Source organism: Lepeophtheirus salmonis, chromosome 6, assembly GCF_016086655.4.
Source record: "Lepeophtheirus salmonis chromosome 6, UVic_Lsal_1.4, whole genome shotgun sequence".
NCBI classification, from domain to species: domain Eukaryota; kingdom Metazoa; phylum Arthropoda; class Copepoda; order Siphonostomatoida; family Caligidae; genus Lepeophtheirus; species Lepeophtheirus salmonis.
Window position 1 is genome coordinate 49,165,740 of NC_052136.2, and position 16,469 is coordinate 49,182,208.

A 16,469-nucleotide genomic window follows, 5' to 3' on the forward strand; every position below is an offset into this window, starting at 1 on the left:
ATAATTTTCCTTTTCTACTGCAGAGTGATGTCTCTCAGACTTATTCAATTTCCTCAAAAAGCTCAGAGAAGATACTTCAACACACAATTTGAAAATGTAAAGAAATTACTTATATAAGATAACTCATGCCCGTTTTAAGTCAGTTGAAAACTTGATGTTGTAAAGAAAGCAATTAAAATTAATAATGAAAAATCAAAGGAAGTTTTTTTTTTTTTTTTTGGATGAAACGTCAGATAAGTATATGAAGGAGGTGTATCAGTTGATTGAGATGGAGGATGAGCTCGTCAAAAATGAAGCTCAGAAGATATTATTTATTTCGAAAGACCTTTGGAAGATCCTATGATTAAAGTTAGGAGACAAAGTATTCAAGCCAAATTGCCAAATCAAATCGAAGACGGCATCAAATACTCAGAGTTCTTGAAATGGATTGAAATATGGATAGTTATGTCAAGTTAACCCATCTGAGAGAAAAAACGAGATAAGAGCAAATTGCTATTTTTTGGACATGTTGTCCATTTAGATTCATCATCGATATACAGCACATTGTCGAAATTCCTTGTGACACTTCCAAAGGCTTAGAGGAGGTTATTGAAGATAGGCAGCAGCTAGATACAAATTGATACGACGTAAACAAGCAAATTATGAAGCAATTAATTAATTTTATGGCGAGCTAAAAATATTAACAAAAGAGATTGAAATCTACGAGATGAAATCCGAGGATTGTTTGGCCACTCTGATCACTTACGGATTTAAAGATGAAGATGTGATTAAAAAACAATGTGAAATGAATATAAAAAGAAAATACAGTAATAAATGTTGGTGTCAGTTTAAATTTATAACAATAAATTCTTTGCAAAGTATTAAATGAGTTGCAAATTTGGTATCTTAGAGAAAGTTGACTATAGACGGGCTTTTTTTATATTCGAATTTTCAGTCAAAAAAGTAGCAGAATCAACTTTAATACTTATATTCATTTTGCTAAACTATTTTTTAATAAAAAATAATGGAATCGGTACAACACTAAACATTACAAGATATTATGCTAACAAAAAAAAACTTATTGAATAATTTTATTCATACTAAAAAGAAAAACTTTTACTATTAATATCTAAGCAATATTTAATAAGAAGAGCCACAAAAACTTTCGATATTCAAAATTAATCTTTGTCAAAATAGTTAGGTAACATCAAATCGATGAATTCTAAAAAAATAAAAATGGTTTGGAGCGATCTTTTTGGGCAACTTCAAATTTTCCACAAAATGCAAACGAACGAAAAATCTCAAATTTTCTAAACACATTTTTTTTCCTTATGGTTTTAAATGGTTAGATGTTTAACCCAAAAAAACGAATAATAAACTTGAATAATGGTGAAAATTCAAGTATTGACAAAATAATAATGAGACAATCAATGAGCATATATTCAAAAAGTTTCTTATCATTTACAAATTTATCTATTTGTGTTGAGCAATCCAGTCAATGAACATGGATACCTTTGCGTAGACACCCGGGTATCCAGGAGTAGCACAACCATATCCCCAAGAAACAATACCAACGAGGGTTCCGTCTTGAGCCAATGGACCACCAGAATCACCTTGGCAGGAGTCCTTTCCAGGGGCAGCAGCACAGATGTTGGTCTCATCGTTTGATCCATAGTAAGCATCGCTACAGTCTATTATATTATACATTACAGAGGTAAACTCGTTTTCAAGGTAAGAATATATTTTATAGTCTCACACTCATCAGAAACAACTTGGACAGTAACTGATCTAAGGACTGGAGAAGATAGTCCATTAGATGAGATAGTTCCCCATCCGGACACAACAACATCACCAGTGAATTCTTGGTCCTTTTTTGGGAGAGCAACGGGCTTAACTTTTCTACAGAAGGAACAATTATTAAATATTTAAAAAGAAATGGTAGAAAAGTAGTATATAGTACTTACTCATTGAGGTCCAAGGACGACTTCAATTTCAAAAGACAAATTTCGTAGTTCATACCCAAGGATCCAAACATCTCGTGGTAGGTGATATCTTTTACGGGAATCTTTTGTTCGTCCCCACTAGTGGAAAAGAGATCGTGTTCACCAGCAACAACTTGGACTTCCCATGAGTTAAAGCTGTCACAGCAATGAGCAGCAGTGATAACAGTATCTTTGTCCATGACAGAACCACCACAAAAGTGGAAATCTCCAGTAGTTTGGAATGAAATTTGGAAGGGAATTGAGTTAGGCTCAGCTTCTTCTCCTCCAACGATTCTTCCCCCGAATCTGTGTCTCATTGACTTGACTTTCATGAAACTCTCAGAGTATTTCATTTGAGGGGGAACAGCATTGGCTGCAGTAACCAGGAACAAAAGGGCACAGACAAATCTAATCATTACTGTAAAATAAGATTTGATTTGATTTGTTAGTTTTGCCTTATGATCAAATAAATGTACTTACTGATTGTGTGACTGCTTAAAACAATTATTAGCTCTATATATGTTCAATAAGAACCTTCGTACTTAAATATCTTATTGGCATAACATGATTAAATTTTCGATTATAAGATATGAATTTCTTCATAAATTTCAGGCCTCAAATTGTGAAAAATATTTAGGAAGATAGGGAACAAAGTTGCAATACTTTTAAATTTTGATTAAATAACTCAGAACGCCAATATTAAACATAACTTACCTATTAATGTCAGATTTTATTAGAAACTATTTATAAATTATACCTGTACCAGTATGTAGTTTTTCTGCCAATTTCATTTTGATGCAGCCAGCTCTATTTTTGGAAAATTCTTATTTTCCACGACGGTTTCAACAAATAAAAATACTAAATTCGAGTAATAAATAAAGAAAATAGACCAAATTTTATTTTTGAGGAATAAATAACTATACCATCTAAAATAATATTACCTACGAGTATCTGTATACATATATAGAAAAATGAGATTGTGTATGTATGGCTGAAAATATTGCAAAGGTCCATCTTTTGAGATGGAACAGGCTACTACGGGAGTTTCAATTTTTAGGAAGGTTATATAAGGGGGCTCATGCTTTACATAAAACCCAAAAACCGTTTTTTGCCGCTCAAGGAGAGTAAATAGGGGGTTGAGTTATTTATCAATAAGAGATTGGCGTTTCAAAAACAATTAAACAAAATAATACATTTTCTCAATTTATTCAAAATCAAAAAAATTATGGGCTAAAAAAAGAAATCGGTCAGATTGGCAATTTTTTTTTTTTTTTTTCCAGGTGAAAAAAAATTGACTTTCAATAGAATATTTAATAAATTTTTGTAAAAATTTGTCTAAAGATTCGTTTGCATATACATTTGCCAAATAAAAATAGATATTTAAATAAAATATCTTTCATTTCTGTTTAATTTTTCAATTTTTTCATGAAACGTATATTTTCAGTTTTTTATGAAAAAATTACACAAAACGATAGTTTTTTTTTTTTTTGGGGGAAATGCCAACACAATGTATACTCCGTTGTTTTTTCAATTTTGCCAAAAAAAAGTCATAATTTTTGAAATATTTACAAAAATGAACCAGTCCATTTTGTGTAAGTAAAAAATAAATATTGGTAGGTTTGTGTTTATTTTACAATAAATGCTATTAATTATCTTTTTGCAAAATTAGTGCAAAAAAGTTTGATTTCGATATGAATTTTTTTTGAAGGAAATAGGAAAGGTACTTCTCATCCATACAATTTTTTAGATGCATATATGTTGGTATGTTATTTCAAGTTTATAACGCATTATTTTTTTATATTCATAACAATACTACTACGGTTACAAAAGGCAATAATAAGAGTTTTTTTAGGGGGAGTGATGATGTGACTATGTAGATTACCTTACGTATCTGGATTGATATAGTGTGTGGAATCCAAAAGAATAACAATAATCATGGACAACAACAAAACATTGAAAATATAATTATTAGTATATAAAAGTATTTTTAATTTTCTGAATTAATTTGACAATTTTCAATGTGATTTCCCTCTCCTTCTTTACCGTAGAAACTCCGGGTAATCCATTGCTGGTGTTTAATACTAATGGAAAAATTAATTAACTTAAGAAGCCTTCCTTGCCTAGGTAACAAAAAAGTTTGCATGTGCATCGTAAATATATAAAATAATATGGACAAATAAATAATATTAGAAAATCGCTGTAATATCAACATCTCAGCGTTTCAATATTTCAAATTTCTTTTGAAAATTTGAGTTTTAATTCTGAGACTATTTTATTACAGATTGTAAATATGTAGCTAAAATATTTATTGTATGCTTAAGAAATTTGATTATGTAAATATAATATGTATCTGACATTTGTGATTAAGGTAAAAAAAAGTTTTTTTAAGAAATGTCATGACCTAGATACAAAACAATAAAGATAAGATAATTTTACTAAACTTTATATATAAAGAAAATGAATTTGATTTAGAAATCCTACAGCCAGTAAGTTACTTTAGATTAATAGTTCCAAATAATATTTCAACTTTAATATTTCATAGAAATGATGAGATTTTTTAGTGCCCTTTTTTTCTTGGCTGCTGCCACCCATGCTGCTCCTAGAATGAAACAAAGTGGAAGAATTGTCGGAGGAGATGAAGTTGAGCCAAACTCAATTCCCTTCCAAATTTCTTTTCAAACTATTAGAGGATTCCACTTCTGTGGTGGTTCTGTCATGGACAAGGATACCATTATTACCGCTGCTCATTGCTGTGATGGCTTCAGAGCCGAAGACGTTCAAATAATTGCTGCTGAACACGATCTCTTCTCTAAAAGTGGAGATGAACAAAAGGTTGGTGTATCAAAAATCACCTACCATGAGAAGTTTGGATCCCATGGCACCAACTATGACGTTTGTCTTTTGAAATTGAAGTCCTCCTTGGACCTCAACGAGTAAGATCTTTCTCATACAATTTTTGTTTTTGTTAATCATTGATAACTACTTCTATTTTCTAGAAAAGTCAAGCCTGTTGCTCTCCCAGAAAAGGACCAAGAATTCACTGGTGATGTTGTTGTGTCTGGATGGGGAACTATCTCCTCCAATGGCCCATCTTCTCCAGTCCTTAGATCAGTTACCGTCCACGTTGTTTCTGATGAGGGTGAGACTATAATTATATTTTTACCTTGAAAACGAATTTACCTCTGTAATGTTTAATATAATAGACTGTAGCGATGCCTACTTTGGATCTACTGATGAGACCATGATCTGTGCTGCTGCTCCAGGAAAGGACTCCTGCCAAGGTGACTCTGGTGGTCCATTGGCTCAAGATGGAACCTTAGTTGGTATTGTTTCTTGGGGATATGGTTGTGCTGCTCCTGGATACCCAGGTGTCTACGGCAAGGTCTCCAAGTTCATTGACTGGATCGCTGAAACGAAATAATTTCTTAAGTTATTGGTTTTGAACTTATCGAAATATAATATTTTCAAAAAATTTATTTTTTGTTGTGATTACTCCAGATGAAATTGACAGTAGGCGGAGCAAGGTGGATTCAGTGTAAAACACAGGGTAAAATCAAATCAAGAAAACAAATGAAAAACTAAAATGTATAAAAAATGAGTACCAGGACAGGATTACTTTAAAAAACTTTGGGAGAGGGGGAGGGGGAAGTCCTTTGTTAAAGTTGTTGATGAATCCAAGCTGATCAATATTTTCTTCTAGCAAGGTCTTTTCAACATCTTAAAGTGCTCAATTTCACGAATTATCATCTTATTAGATGAAAAGACTTTGTATTTTTGACCTTTATAGAATTTTCATTTTCAATGTTAATTTCGATGGCGTGATTGATTTTATTCAACATTTCCGGACTACATAATGATTTAAAATTTGCTTGTTTTTCTCTTCTGTTTAGTCAATCATCCCCATCGCCATTACATAATTTGTGTCAGAGTGCTCTCCAATTTATAAATTCTTTGAATTCCATATCTTTATCGATCTAAGGTAGTGGGTTTATGTGAATTTTCACTTCTCTTATACTTTCTGATGACCTTCATTCTGTGTCTTTCTCATCATCTTCATTTCCCCTATGATCAATGATTTTTTCGAACATTTTCTCCATGAATTGTCGGTTTTCATATCGAGTTATTTTTGTTCTTCCATTATCATTTTCATTATTGTCACTGTAGATTCTTGCATTGTTAATTCCGCATTCTTTTCCAGCTTTTAAATCCGCTCTATAAGTGATTGATTTTCCAATTCTAATTCGTTCTTCGTTGACATCCTTTTTAAGATTTCATTTTCTCATGTAGGTTTTTTCGGAATATCTTATTAACTTTATTAATGTGCCGACTACGCCATGTTACATGTTAATTGATATTAATAAATACACTTCAAACAGTTAGAACAGACTGACTCTTTATTTCATGTAGTAATACATATTTACACATACTTCCCATTAACACGTTGATACTTATATCATATAAGAGTTGTAGGAGTCTGTAGCCTGTTTTTAAAAAAAAATATTCAAAACAATTAAAATTATTATTTAATAGGATATAATAATATTGCAGGAACTTCTAAATCTATTAATTAATTTTAATTCTTTAAAATAAATGAGTCCAATAAGAGTCTCATTGAATTCAAATTTGGTTTTAATATTGTGATATGCATGATGTTCCTGGATCTTATCTCTTTAAAAAAGATTCTTGTTTCAGACTCTGTGGATGCTATCTCATTGAATGGAAGTATTATTGAGTATAATCGTCTACATTATCCTCCATAGATTAAAAAAAAAACACCTGTTGCTCTATATCTTGAATATAATCAGTGAATACTTTCATAAAAACTGATGATATATTTTAGAAGGTATCATTCAAAACGAAAGAAGAGATAACGAAAGGTGTAGTAACCCTTGCTAAAGTTTCATCTTGACAATAAAACTTAATTAAGATAAATAAGTTTTGGGTAGATCCCCACAACCAGCTGTCCCTTTTAGAGCGCAAAGGTTTCCGTATAATGTAAAAAAAAAATATTTTTTATTCTAAAATATTTGTGTATAATTACGAAATAATATTTTAATTGATTTCTTTCGTAACATGGAAACACGAAGATGGAATATCGCTATCGGTAAACTGTTTCTTTAGAAGCCTTATATTTTCTTTTATATTCTCTGTCTCTTCGATTATTTGACTCCATAATCAATTTGCTTACAATTTTGTCAATGGATACAAGGATCGCAGTCCTATTTCTCTGCTCAATATATCCTTTCCCTGGATTCTATTAGACCAAAGGACTTATATTCCAAGGTATTCCTCTGTTATAATATTGGCATGAATAAATGTCAAATATATGCTCATTCTCTTTATTCATATGCTTACCCATGACATTTTCTTTGTTTAGGCCACTTTAAAAAAGTTTATGGATATTTTCATTTAGTGGTTGTATTTTTTACAGGTTAATGGTCGATTTTTGGTGGAGGAACAGACAAAGTGGAAATATGCCTCATTGCCGTATGGAACCTTCAAAATTGTCAGTATTGTTTGTCATTGTATCTCAAGTGGATTTTTGGTGGAGTTTCGGGCAAAGAGGCAAAGTAGAGCTATGAAGTCATATTCCACAAACAACGATACCGAACATAGGGTAGGGTCTATAGGGCAATAAGAAATAGATCAACATTGCCAGCTCATCCATCAAAAATTTACCTTTTTTTTTACTGATTGTTGGACGACTAAAATCAAAGTTCAGTGATCTGATTGTATGCGTCCCTTTTCACTAATTTTCCAAAACATGTCTCATTTAAATGTTGTTTTACTTTAAACAAATTCCAATGGACCTATTTCCCTTGATTAGGGTGATTTGGATGCTCAAAGATAAAATGTTTATTGGAACATTTAGTCATTTAATGAAAAATAATTATATAGTATAATTATTTAACTATTAAATTTCGAGATGGCACAAATAAACATTTTTAAAATATGACACATTTTAAACGCATTTTACAATGTTTGGGTGATGAAAAAGTATTTACTATGCAAAAAGGGTGAAGATGGTTTTTTTTTTTTTCATTTTAAGTTCTTTTTCAAGATATAGAAGTTTTTACAAAACTAATTCATTGATTTGACTGGTTAAATGTTCTTGATGAATATAAAAACAAACAACTCCTATCTATGATACTCAATCCATTTATAAGGGTCTATTATTTTTGAAACTCTTTACAATTCAGCCGTGCTTCTAATTCCATTAATAATTTTGAGCCTCTTTTGTCATTGGAGAAAAAAGTAGAAAACGAACATGGTCAATGAAATTAGATGTGATCCTCTTTTCAATATATCATCAAAGGCGCAGAACATATTTAACTTTCTTATTACCAACATAAATGCATACATTGTTATTTAGAACTGTTACATGATAAGTATATTCATAATTAATTATTAGTGAATTAATAACTTTCGTAGAATTGTATTTGAAAATAAGTATTTTGTTTAACATATTTCAATAGTTATTCAGTCAGAATTATTTTTCTTCATAACTAAATCACTTATCCTCATATTTAAATTTCACTCTTGTAAGGATTTAGGATTTTACCTCAATATTCAATAAATAACCATATAATTTGTTTAATACTTGATTAATTTATTACAATTTATACTTATTGCAATTACATACTACTAAATATATAGGTATATAGTAAAAACATATAATTTTTGTTTACTACTACCATTGTTTTAAGGTTTATTTATAGTTGTCTAGCATTGAAATCTATCGATATGGTGAATGATTGTTTTGTTCGAGGATGTTGTAGTAGTTACAAGTCTCTGTAAGGTCTACTTTTCTTAATGTGTACGTTCTTTTATTTTATATATTTAAATATTTTATAATATTTAACTAATGTCAGAAGAACTATATTTCCTGTAATTTTTGACTTTGAATCACATGAAAATCATCATTTTTATTGCTTAATATACAAAAAAATTAAGTGTATGAATATTTCTAATAACATCAAATCTTGCTTTTTTTATCTAAATAGATGTTCCAGTAAGGAAATTACGGCATTTCAGTAAATGAACAGGAAATACAATTTGAATTAAGTAGAATTTGACTGAATTTTGTGAAACTTCTATTCTTTCACCGAAAATCTTACTAATTATTGTAAACAAATCTTTAAAAAGTAACATTTGTTCAAATTAAGAGCCATCTAGCGAGTAAATATATTTATGAATACATGGAAAGACGTCACTGGGTGTAGTATATACGACTATATATAGAGTTAAATATATATTAAGAACCCATTAAGGCTGAAAGTTAAAAAATAGTCTGAGATGAACAAAGATTTTACACACTTTTTTTCATTATCCTAAACACTTCCTGCTAAATTTTGACCAAAATTGAATCATAACTTTTCAAATATTAGCACATATATCTAGGCCTCGGATGTATAGACATAAAAAAATCATATTATAATTAATGTTTAACAAACTTTTAAACATTTCTATACATGGTCATAAACTAAATACATTATAATTTAAATACAGAATTTTAATTTTCTAGTGAAAAAAAACCCGATTATTATCCAAATATTTAATTCATCATAAATTTATCACATTTTAAATATAAGTCACTTCAATAGCAAGTGTGTTATAATTTTGCCACTCATGTCTCAAATTTGTTACTTTTAGTGTGTATTAGTGTTAACAATTTTAAATTTTATGAAGTTATTGGGCTACGTCTAAATTTTACACCGAAATTTGCCAAATAGTCCTCTCACTTCAAAACTTTGAGATAATGTGAATGTTATTTTATTTATTAAATATCAGAATACAGTGTGGATTTTAAATACAGAAAATGTAAGTATATTAATTTTTTTTGCACAAAATTAATTCAGCCATTCGCAAATTTTTGCTTTTATATGTAAGGGTCTATAGTGGTCACTCACTTAAGCCAACCATCTCTAGCTTCTACCACAGCCTCAACCCTGGCCCTGAATCTGACACAGATCTTGAGGAGGAACTTGTTATCCATGTTGGTCACTGTCTCGATAATGGAAGTGTGGAAGGAGTCAAAAGTATAATGTTATTTTTTTTAATTTTTTTTTAACTTTCTCCTAATAATCAAATAATTGGTTGTACGTCCAGCAAAGTGTCACACAATAATAGCATCAAGGCATTTGTATTCGGAATGTTGCATCCTGAATATAAATGTCCTAAATACTTTTTATTCGGTTCCAAAATCAAGAGCACATGTTCTATTATCATTTAAACTTATCAGCTAATTTTATATTACTAAATGAATAATGTTGTTTCGAATCAATATATATGCCTGTTAGTATATTTTTCTCTTCCTATAATTATCATTCTGCTAACTTTTTTTTTGTATATAATATTTTTTGCATTATACTCATTGATAAGTTCAATATTATCAAATAGACATATATAGCAATGCATCCCCTTTACTTGACACATCTTCCATTTGTGCGGTAAAACTTATTTTTACATTTTCGAATATATATAGACCTTAAGGTGCGGGGCAATTATAAATATATATTTGAAAGTAATTCCTCTCCCCCATTTGTCCAATTTAAATCCTTTAATTAATGGCAGCTCGATAGTATAGTTTATGGTTATATCAAGGAAATTCTAATGGAATTGACAACTGTTTGTTATTCCATCTTTATCCTAAAAATTGAGAGTTGAATATAAATAAACTGGAACCAATAAATTATTCTGAATTATGTCCCAATTTTGACCCTACGTATTATAATAAGGGTTTGAAGCATTGTGATTATCTAGCCTGATAACCTTTTTGCTCCTAATTTCTCAAAGCTAAATTACAACGTTAAAAATCAAGTAACAAATATATAACTAAGAATCATTAATATTCTTTATATAATTATCAAAGGCAAAAAAGTCTCAAGTCAAATCGTTCGAAGGTGAGAGCGTTACAAGGCGAAAGCGCCTCAAGGCGAATTTAAAAATTAAAAAAAAACACTATATATATATATATCAAATTGCTCTTGTTTACGTGTTATAATTATTTAATCGAAAGTTCCCCCTCCCAATAAATCCCGACCTTTTCGTTAGTGAACTGGGATTTTGTACGCACCAGATTACTTTTCAATAATATATTACCCCCGTACAACACTTTTTAGTATATTTCAGTAACAAGACAAATTCGAATTAGTTATTCCGAATGACAAACTGTTCATTCAAATCACAAGATTAGTTTCGAATTTGAAGCTTTTTACGCAACCTTTCCTTAGTGCACTAGAATTTTCTGCATCCCAAATTTCAATGAAATTATTTTAAATTTCATTGAAATTGATTGTAATGCTGGATACATAAGAAATTATTTTTTGCTAAAAATTTTCATATAAAAGTATTATGAAAAATTAAATTATAATATTTTAATTTTGATAATAACATATTGTATATTGTTGAGACCCAAAATAGTACTAATAAGACTAACTTTTTATAGATGGATATTTTCTGGCAATGCTTTGAAGTATTATGAGTATTTTCAAATAAAATATCAAATTAAAAAAAAATTACATACTTAAATAATGTAACACTGACCCAAAGACGACTGTGTATGCTCTATAGTGTAATAAAACCTTTTATATTTTTGAAATAATATTTTACTGAATTTCACTAATTTTGTTAAAAAGGGATATTCACTAATGGAAGGTAAATATTTCATTTCCAATTATTTTTTTAAATTTTAGTTTTCCCTTAAGCTTGCTAATTCACGTTAAGATAGAGTTAATTGGAAAGCACAACACAAATTAAGAGTATAAAGCATAAAATTTAAATAAATGTTTTTAGTTATAATTAATAGCAATTAAAAAATTTAAACTAAAAAATAAATATAGTTAGCTTCAACATATTGAGGAGGATACATTGATTTGACCGGGGAGGAGGGGGTTAGTACGAGTATATACACAAAATAGTCATCCATAGTTGTATAATTTACACTCAAATCCGGATAAAGGAAACTGCTATTTTTCAGATGAAAAATTGACAATATCTTGAATTTTCTTATCTTCATAGTATAAGGATAATCATTTTTTGGCAAATCATCGAGTATTTTATTTTATCTTTCAGCAGAAGGTTTTTTTCGTCAAGCACTTATTATATGAATGTATAATGATTGAAAAACAATGTGAAATGAATTTAAAACAAAAATACAGCTAAAAATATTGGTGTCAGGTACTATTTTTAGCAATAAATTTTATGCTAACTATTATATGAATGGCAAAGGTGGTATCCTACAGAAAGTTGACTAAAAGGGTATTTTTTTAATGTCCACATTTCACCATATCCTTTGTCGAAAAAGTAATAAAATCAACATTAACAACAATGCACATTTTAATAGTTTGTTTTTTATAAAAAATAATGGAATCGTTGCAATCTTAAAAATTGGAAGATATTTATGCTGATTTACAAAAACGTTTAAAGAATTTTATTAAATCAAAAAAAATGAGTTGGATCAATAATATCTAATCAAGAGATAATAAGAAGCATGACAAACCTCATACATTGAAACTAAATCTAAGTTAGCATAGTTATATACACTTCAAATTAATGACTTTAAATACGATAAAGGTTTGCATGAATCTGTTTTGGGAAACCTCAAACTTTCGTTAAAATACAAACAAAGAGGAACCTCAAACTTTCGTTAAAATACAAACAAAGAGGAACCTCAAATTTTCTTAACACCCTTTAGTATTCCTCTTTACCATGACAAAAAATCATAGTACAGCCTTTCTTTTTCTTTTGTAAAATGACTGGGTGTTTAACACAAAAAATGATATAATAAATTTGACACAATTGTGATAAATAAATAATTAATAGAAATAATAAGAATAAAATAAATGTGTATATTTGCAAAAAGTTTCAAATAATTTACAAATAAACTTAAAATTTATCTATTTGAGTTCAGAGATTCTATCGATGCACTTTGAGACCTTGCCGTAGATACCAGGGTATCCAGAAACAAAAAAACCATATCCCAAAGAAACAATACTAAGGAGGTATCTGTCATGATCCAATAGTTCACCAAAGTCACCTTGGCAGGAGTCCTTTCGGGGAGCAGCAGCACATATCATAGTCTCATTAGTACCATAGCGGGCATCGCTTCAGTCTATTTTAATATAATTTATAGATGTAAATTTATTTTCAAGGTATAAATATTATTTTTATTGTCTCCATCATCAGAAACAACGTGGAAAGTAACTGACCTAAAGACTGGAAAAGGTGGGCCACTGTACTAGATAGTTCCCCATCCGGTCAAAACAACATCACCGTTGAATTCTAGGTAATTTTCTGGGAGAGCAACAGGCTTGCCTTTACTTAATAAACAATAGTTATTAACTATTTAAAAAAGAAATGGTATGATTTAGTTTTTACTCGTTGAAGTCCTCCCTGGACTTTGATTTCAAAAGACAAATGTCATAGTTCATGCCCAGGGATCCAAACATCTTGTGTTAGGTAATTTTAGATAAAGCAATATTTTGCTCATCTCTACTCTCTCTTAGAGAAGAAATCGTGTTCAGCTGTAACAACTTGGACTTCCCATGAGTTACAGCAGTCACAACAATGAGTAGCAGTGATAAAAGTATCTTTGTCCATGACAGAAACACCACAGAAGTGGAAATCTTTCCTAGTTTGGAATTAAATTTAATGTTTAATAAGTACCTTCGTACCTGAATATCTTATTTGTACATCATGAAAAATATGTAGATTATAAGATATGCATTTCTTCATAAATTTTAAACCTCAAATTGCTGATAATATTTAGGGGGAGAGGGAACAAAGTTGCAATACTTTTAAATTTTGGTTAAATTATACACCAACGCAAAAATGAATCATAAATAACCTAATAATGTCATCTATTATTAGGATATATTTATAAATTATATTTGTTGCAGTATGTAGTGTTTCTACATGTATAGTTTCTACGAGTATTTGATATATTACTGATAAGTATTATAGACTAGAAAGATTAATTAATTTTAGGAACCTTCCCTAGATTACAAAAGTGTTGCTTGGGTATCCTAAATATATGAAATAATATGGATATACAAATAATTCTTGAAAATTTTAAGTACTTTTTCCATTTTAGCACTAGAATATCTAAATACCTTATGAATATTTCAGTTGTAATTAATGATACTATTTGATTACAGATGTTAAATATTTAGTTGAATAATTATTGTATGCTTAAGAAATTTGATTATGTAAATAAAATATAAATCTGATATTTGTGATTAAAGTAAAATAAAAGTTTTTTTAAGAGATGTCATGATGTAGATAAAAAACGATAAGGATAAGATAATTTTACTAGACCTAATATATAAAAGAAATTACTTTGATGTAGAAGTAACACAATCAGTAAGTTACTTAAGATTATTAGTTCAAAATAATATTTCAACTTTAATATTGCATAGAAATGATGAGATTTTTGGGTGCCCTTTTGTTCTTGGCTGCTGCCGCCCATGCTGCCCCTCGAATGAAACAAAGTGGAAGAATTGTCGGAGGAGATGAAGTTGAGCCAAACTCAATTCCCTTCCAAATTTCTTTCCAAACTATTAGTGGATTCCACTTCTGTGGTGGTTCTGTCATGGACAAGGATACCATTATTACCGCTGCTCATTGCTGTGATGGCTTCAGAGCCGAAGACGTTCAAATCATTGCTGCTGAACACGATCTCTTCTCTAAAAGTGGAGATGAACAAAAGGTTGGTGTATCAAAAATCACCTACCATGAGAAGTTTGGATCCCATGGCACCAACTATGACGTTTGTCTTTTGAAATTGAAGTCCTCCTTGGACCTCAACGAGTAAGATCTTATTCATACAATTTTTGTTTTTGTTAATCATTGATAACTATTTCTATTTTCTAGGAAAGTCAAGCCTGTTGCTCTCCCAGAAAAGGACCAAGAATTCACTGGTGATGTTGTTGTGTCTGGATGGGGAACTATCTCCTCTAATGGCCCATCTTCTCCAGTCCTTAGATCAGTTACTGTCCACGTTGTTTCTGATGAGGGTGAGACTATAATTATATTTTTACCTTGAAAACGAATTTACCTCTGTAATGTTTAATATAATAGACTGTAGCGATGCCTACTTTGGATCTACTGATGAGACCATGATCTGTGCTGCTGCTCCAGGAAAGGACTCCTGCCAAGGTGACTCTGGCGGTCCATTGGCTCAAGATGGAACCTTAGTTGGTATTGTTTCTTGGGGATATGGTTGTGCTGCTCCTGGATACCCAGGTGTCTACGGCAAGGTCTCCAAGTTTATTGACTGGATCGCTGAAACAAAATAATTTATTAGGTTATTGATTTTGAACTTTCGAAATATAATATTTTCAAAAAATTGATTGTTTTTGTATAACTCCAGATGAAATTGACAATAGGTGGAGCAAGGTGGATTCGGTGTAAAACACAGGGTAAAATCAAATCAGGAAAACAAATTAAAAAATAAAATTTATAAAAAAGGAGAAATCAGGACAGGGTGACTTTCAAACATTGGGGTGGAACTTATTTATTTTGCACTAATTTTCAAAAAATTGATTTATAGTCAATTAAGTTTATAACATTCATTAAAAAAAAATATAATAAGCGTGTTAGGTTGCATGAATATAGATACAATAATATTACGACGGAAAAAATTAATTACAATTGAATGTTTATAATAACATAATTTATATGTAATCTTCTATTAACTTGTTTTAATTCCCTTACATATAAATTATACAGTTATATACGCTCATAAGTAATTATATTTTGTCGTCCGAATATTATTTAAATATATATTAACGCAGCCTAAACAAGTTACGATATTATAATTTTTGATTAAATATTATAAACTTAATTGCCCATGAATAAATCAAAATCGACCTTTTAGAAAGGTAATTTTTTTAAATTGAAATATAAGGTATATTCTATAAGTCAGCTATGATATAAAGCATTTTAAGAAAAAATAAAAAAGATATCAGCATATAAGTAAGGTCTTTCCTTCATTTACTCGATATTTTTGTGGTTACATACATTTTTTAATAAATATCATCAAGATAACGTAATAAATAATTTATTTTTTAAATTCTGAAATGTATTTATCAATTTATTATTTACTTTGATTTTCATATATATCGTTTTTTAATGTCGATATATGACACTAAATCTTAATTATACCCTAACTATTTCATTTAAAAAAAAGGCTTTAAAGGCCAAACATGAATAGATTGAAAGTTTTAATAGGCATATTCGTGTTCTACAGCATATATGATATTAATAAATCTAGGATTCAGTCTGCGGTCGTTCCGAGACCTTCATTTTGTTGCATAGTGTAAATAACTTAACCTCCTATCTAGTCCCTTTGAACACAAAAAACGGTTTTTGGGTTTTGGATATAGCATAAGCCCACCTTATATGACCTCCCCAAAAATCGACACACCCGTTTTAGCCTGTCCCAGCTCAAAAGAGGGACCCATGCAAAATTTCAGCCTCCTACATTCAATCGTGTGGAAACACATA

The 16,469-nt window shown here is 29.8% G+C and overlaps 3 protein-coding genes across 3 annotated transcripts; 2 read left to right on the forward strand and 1 right to left on the reverse strand.

Moving 5' to 3' along the window:
- Window positions 1-1,395: 1,395 nt before the first annotated feature.
- LOC121119688 (trypsin-1) lies at window positions 1,396-2,458 on the reverse strand. The gene is made up of 4 exons (XM_040714423.2): window positions 2,442-2,458; window positions 1,944-2,379; window positions 1,736-1,878; window positions 1,396-1,670 (listed from the first exon to the last, which is right to left on the reverse strand). The coding sequence occupies exons 2-4, from the start codon at window positions 2,375-2,377 to the stop codon at window positions 1,453-1,455; spliced, it is 795 nt and encodes a 264-aa protein (XP_040570357.1). The 5' UTR covers window positions 2,378-2,379; window positions 2,442-2,458; the 3' UTR covers window positions 1,396-1,452.
- Window positions 2,459-4,472: 2,014 nt separating this feature from the next.
- LOC139905857 (trypsin-1-like) lies at window positions 4,473-5,435 on the forward strand. Its single transcript, XM_071889637.1, has 3 exons — window positions 4,473-4,894; window positions 4,958-5,100; window positions 5,165-5,435. The coding sequence occupies exons 1-3, from the start codon at window positions 4,506-4,508 to the stop codon at window positions 5,380-5,382; spliced, it is 750 nt and encodes a 249-aa protein (XP_071745738.1). The 5' UTR covers window positions 4,473-4,505; the 3' UTR covers window positions 5,383-5,435.
- Window positions 5,436-14,303: 8,868 nt separating this feature from the next.
- LOC121120430 (trypsin-1) lies at window positions 14,304-15,313 on the forward strand. Its single transcript, XM_040715296.2, has 3 exons — window positions 14,304-14,771; window positions 14,835-14,977; window positions 15,042-15,313. Exons 1-3 carry the CDS (start codon window positions 14,383-14,385, stop codon window positions 15,257-15,259), a joined length of 750 nt encoding a protein of 249 aa, XP_040571230.1. The 5' UTR covers window positions 14,304-14,382; the 3' UTR covers window positions 15,260-15,313.
- Window positions 15,314-16,469: the final 1,156 nt, after the last annotated feature.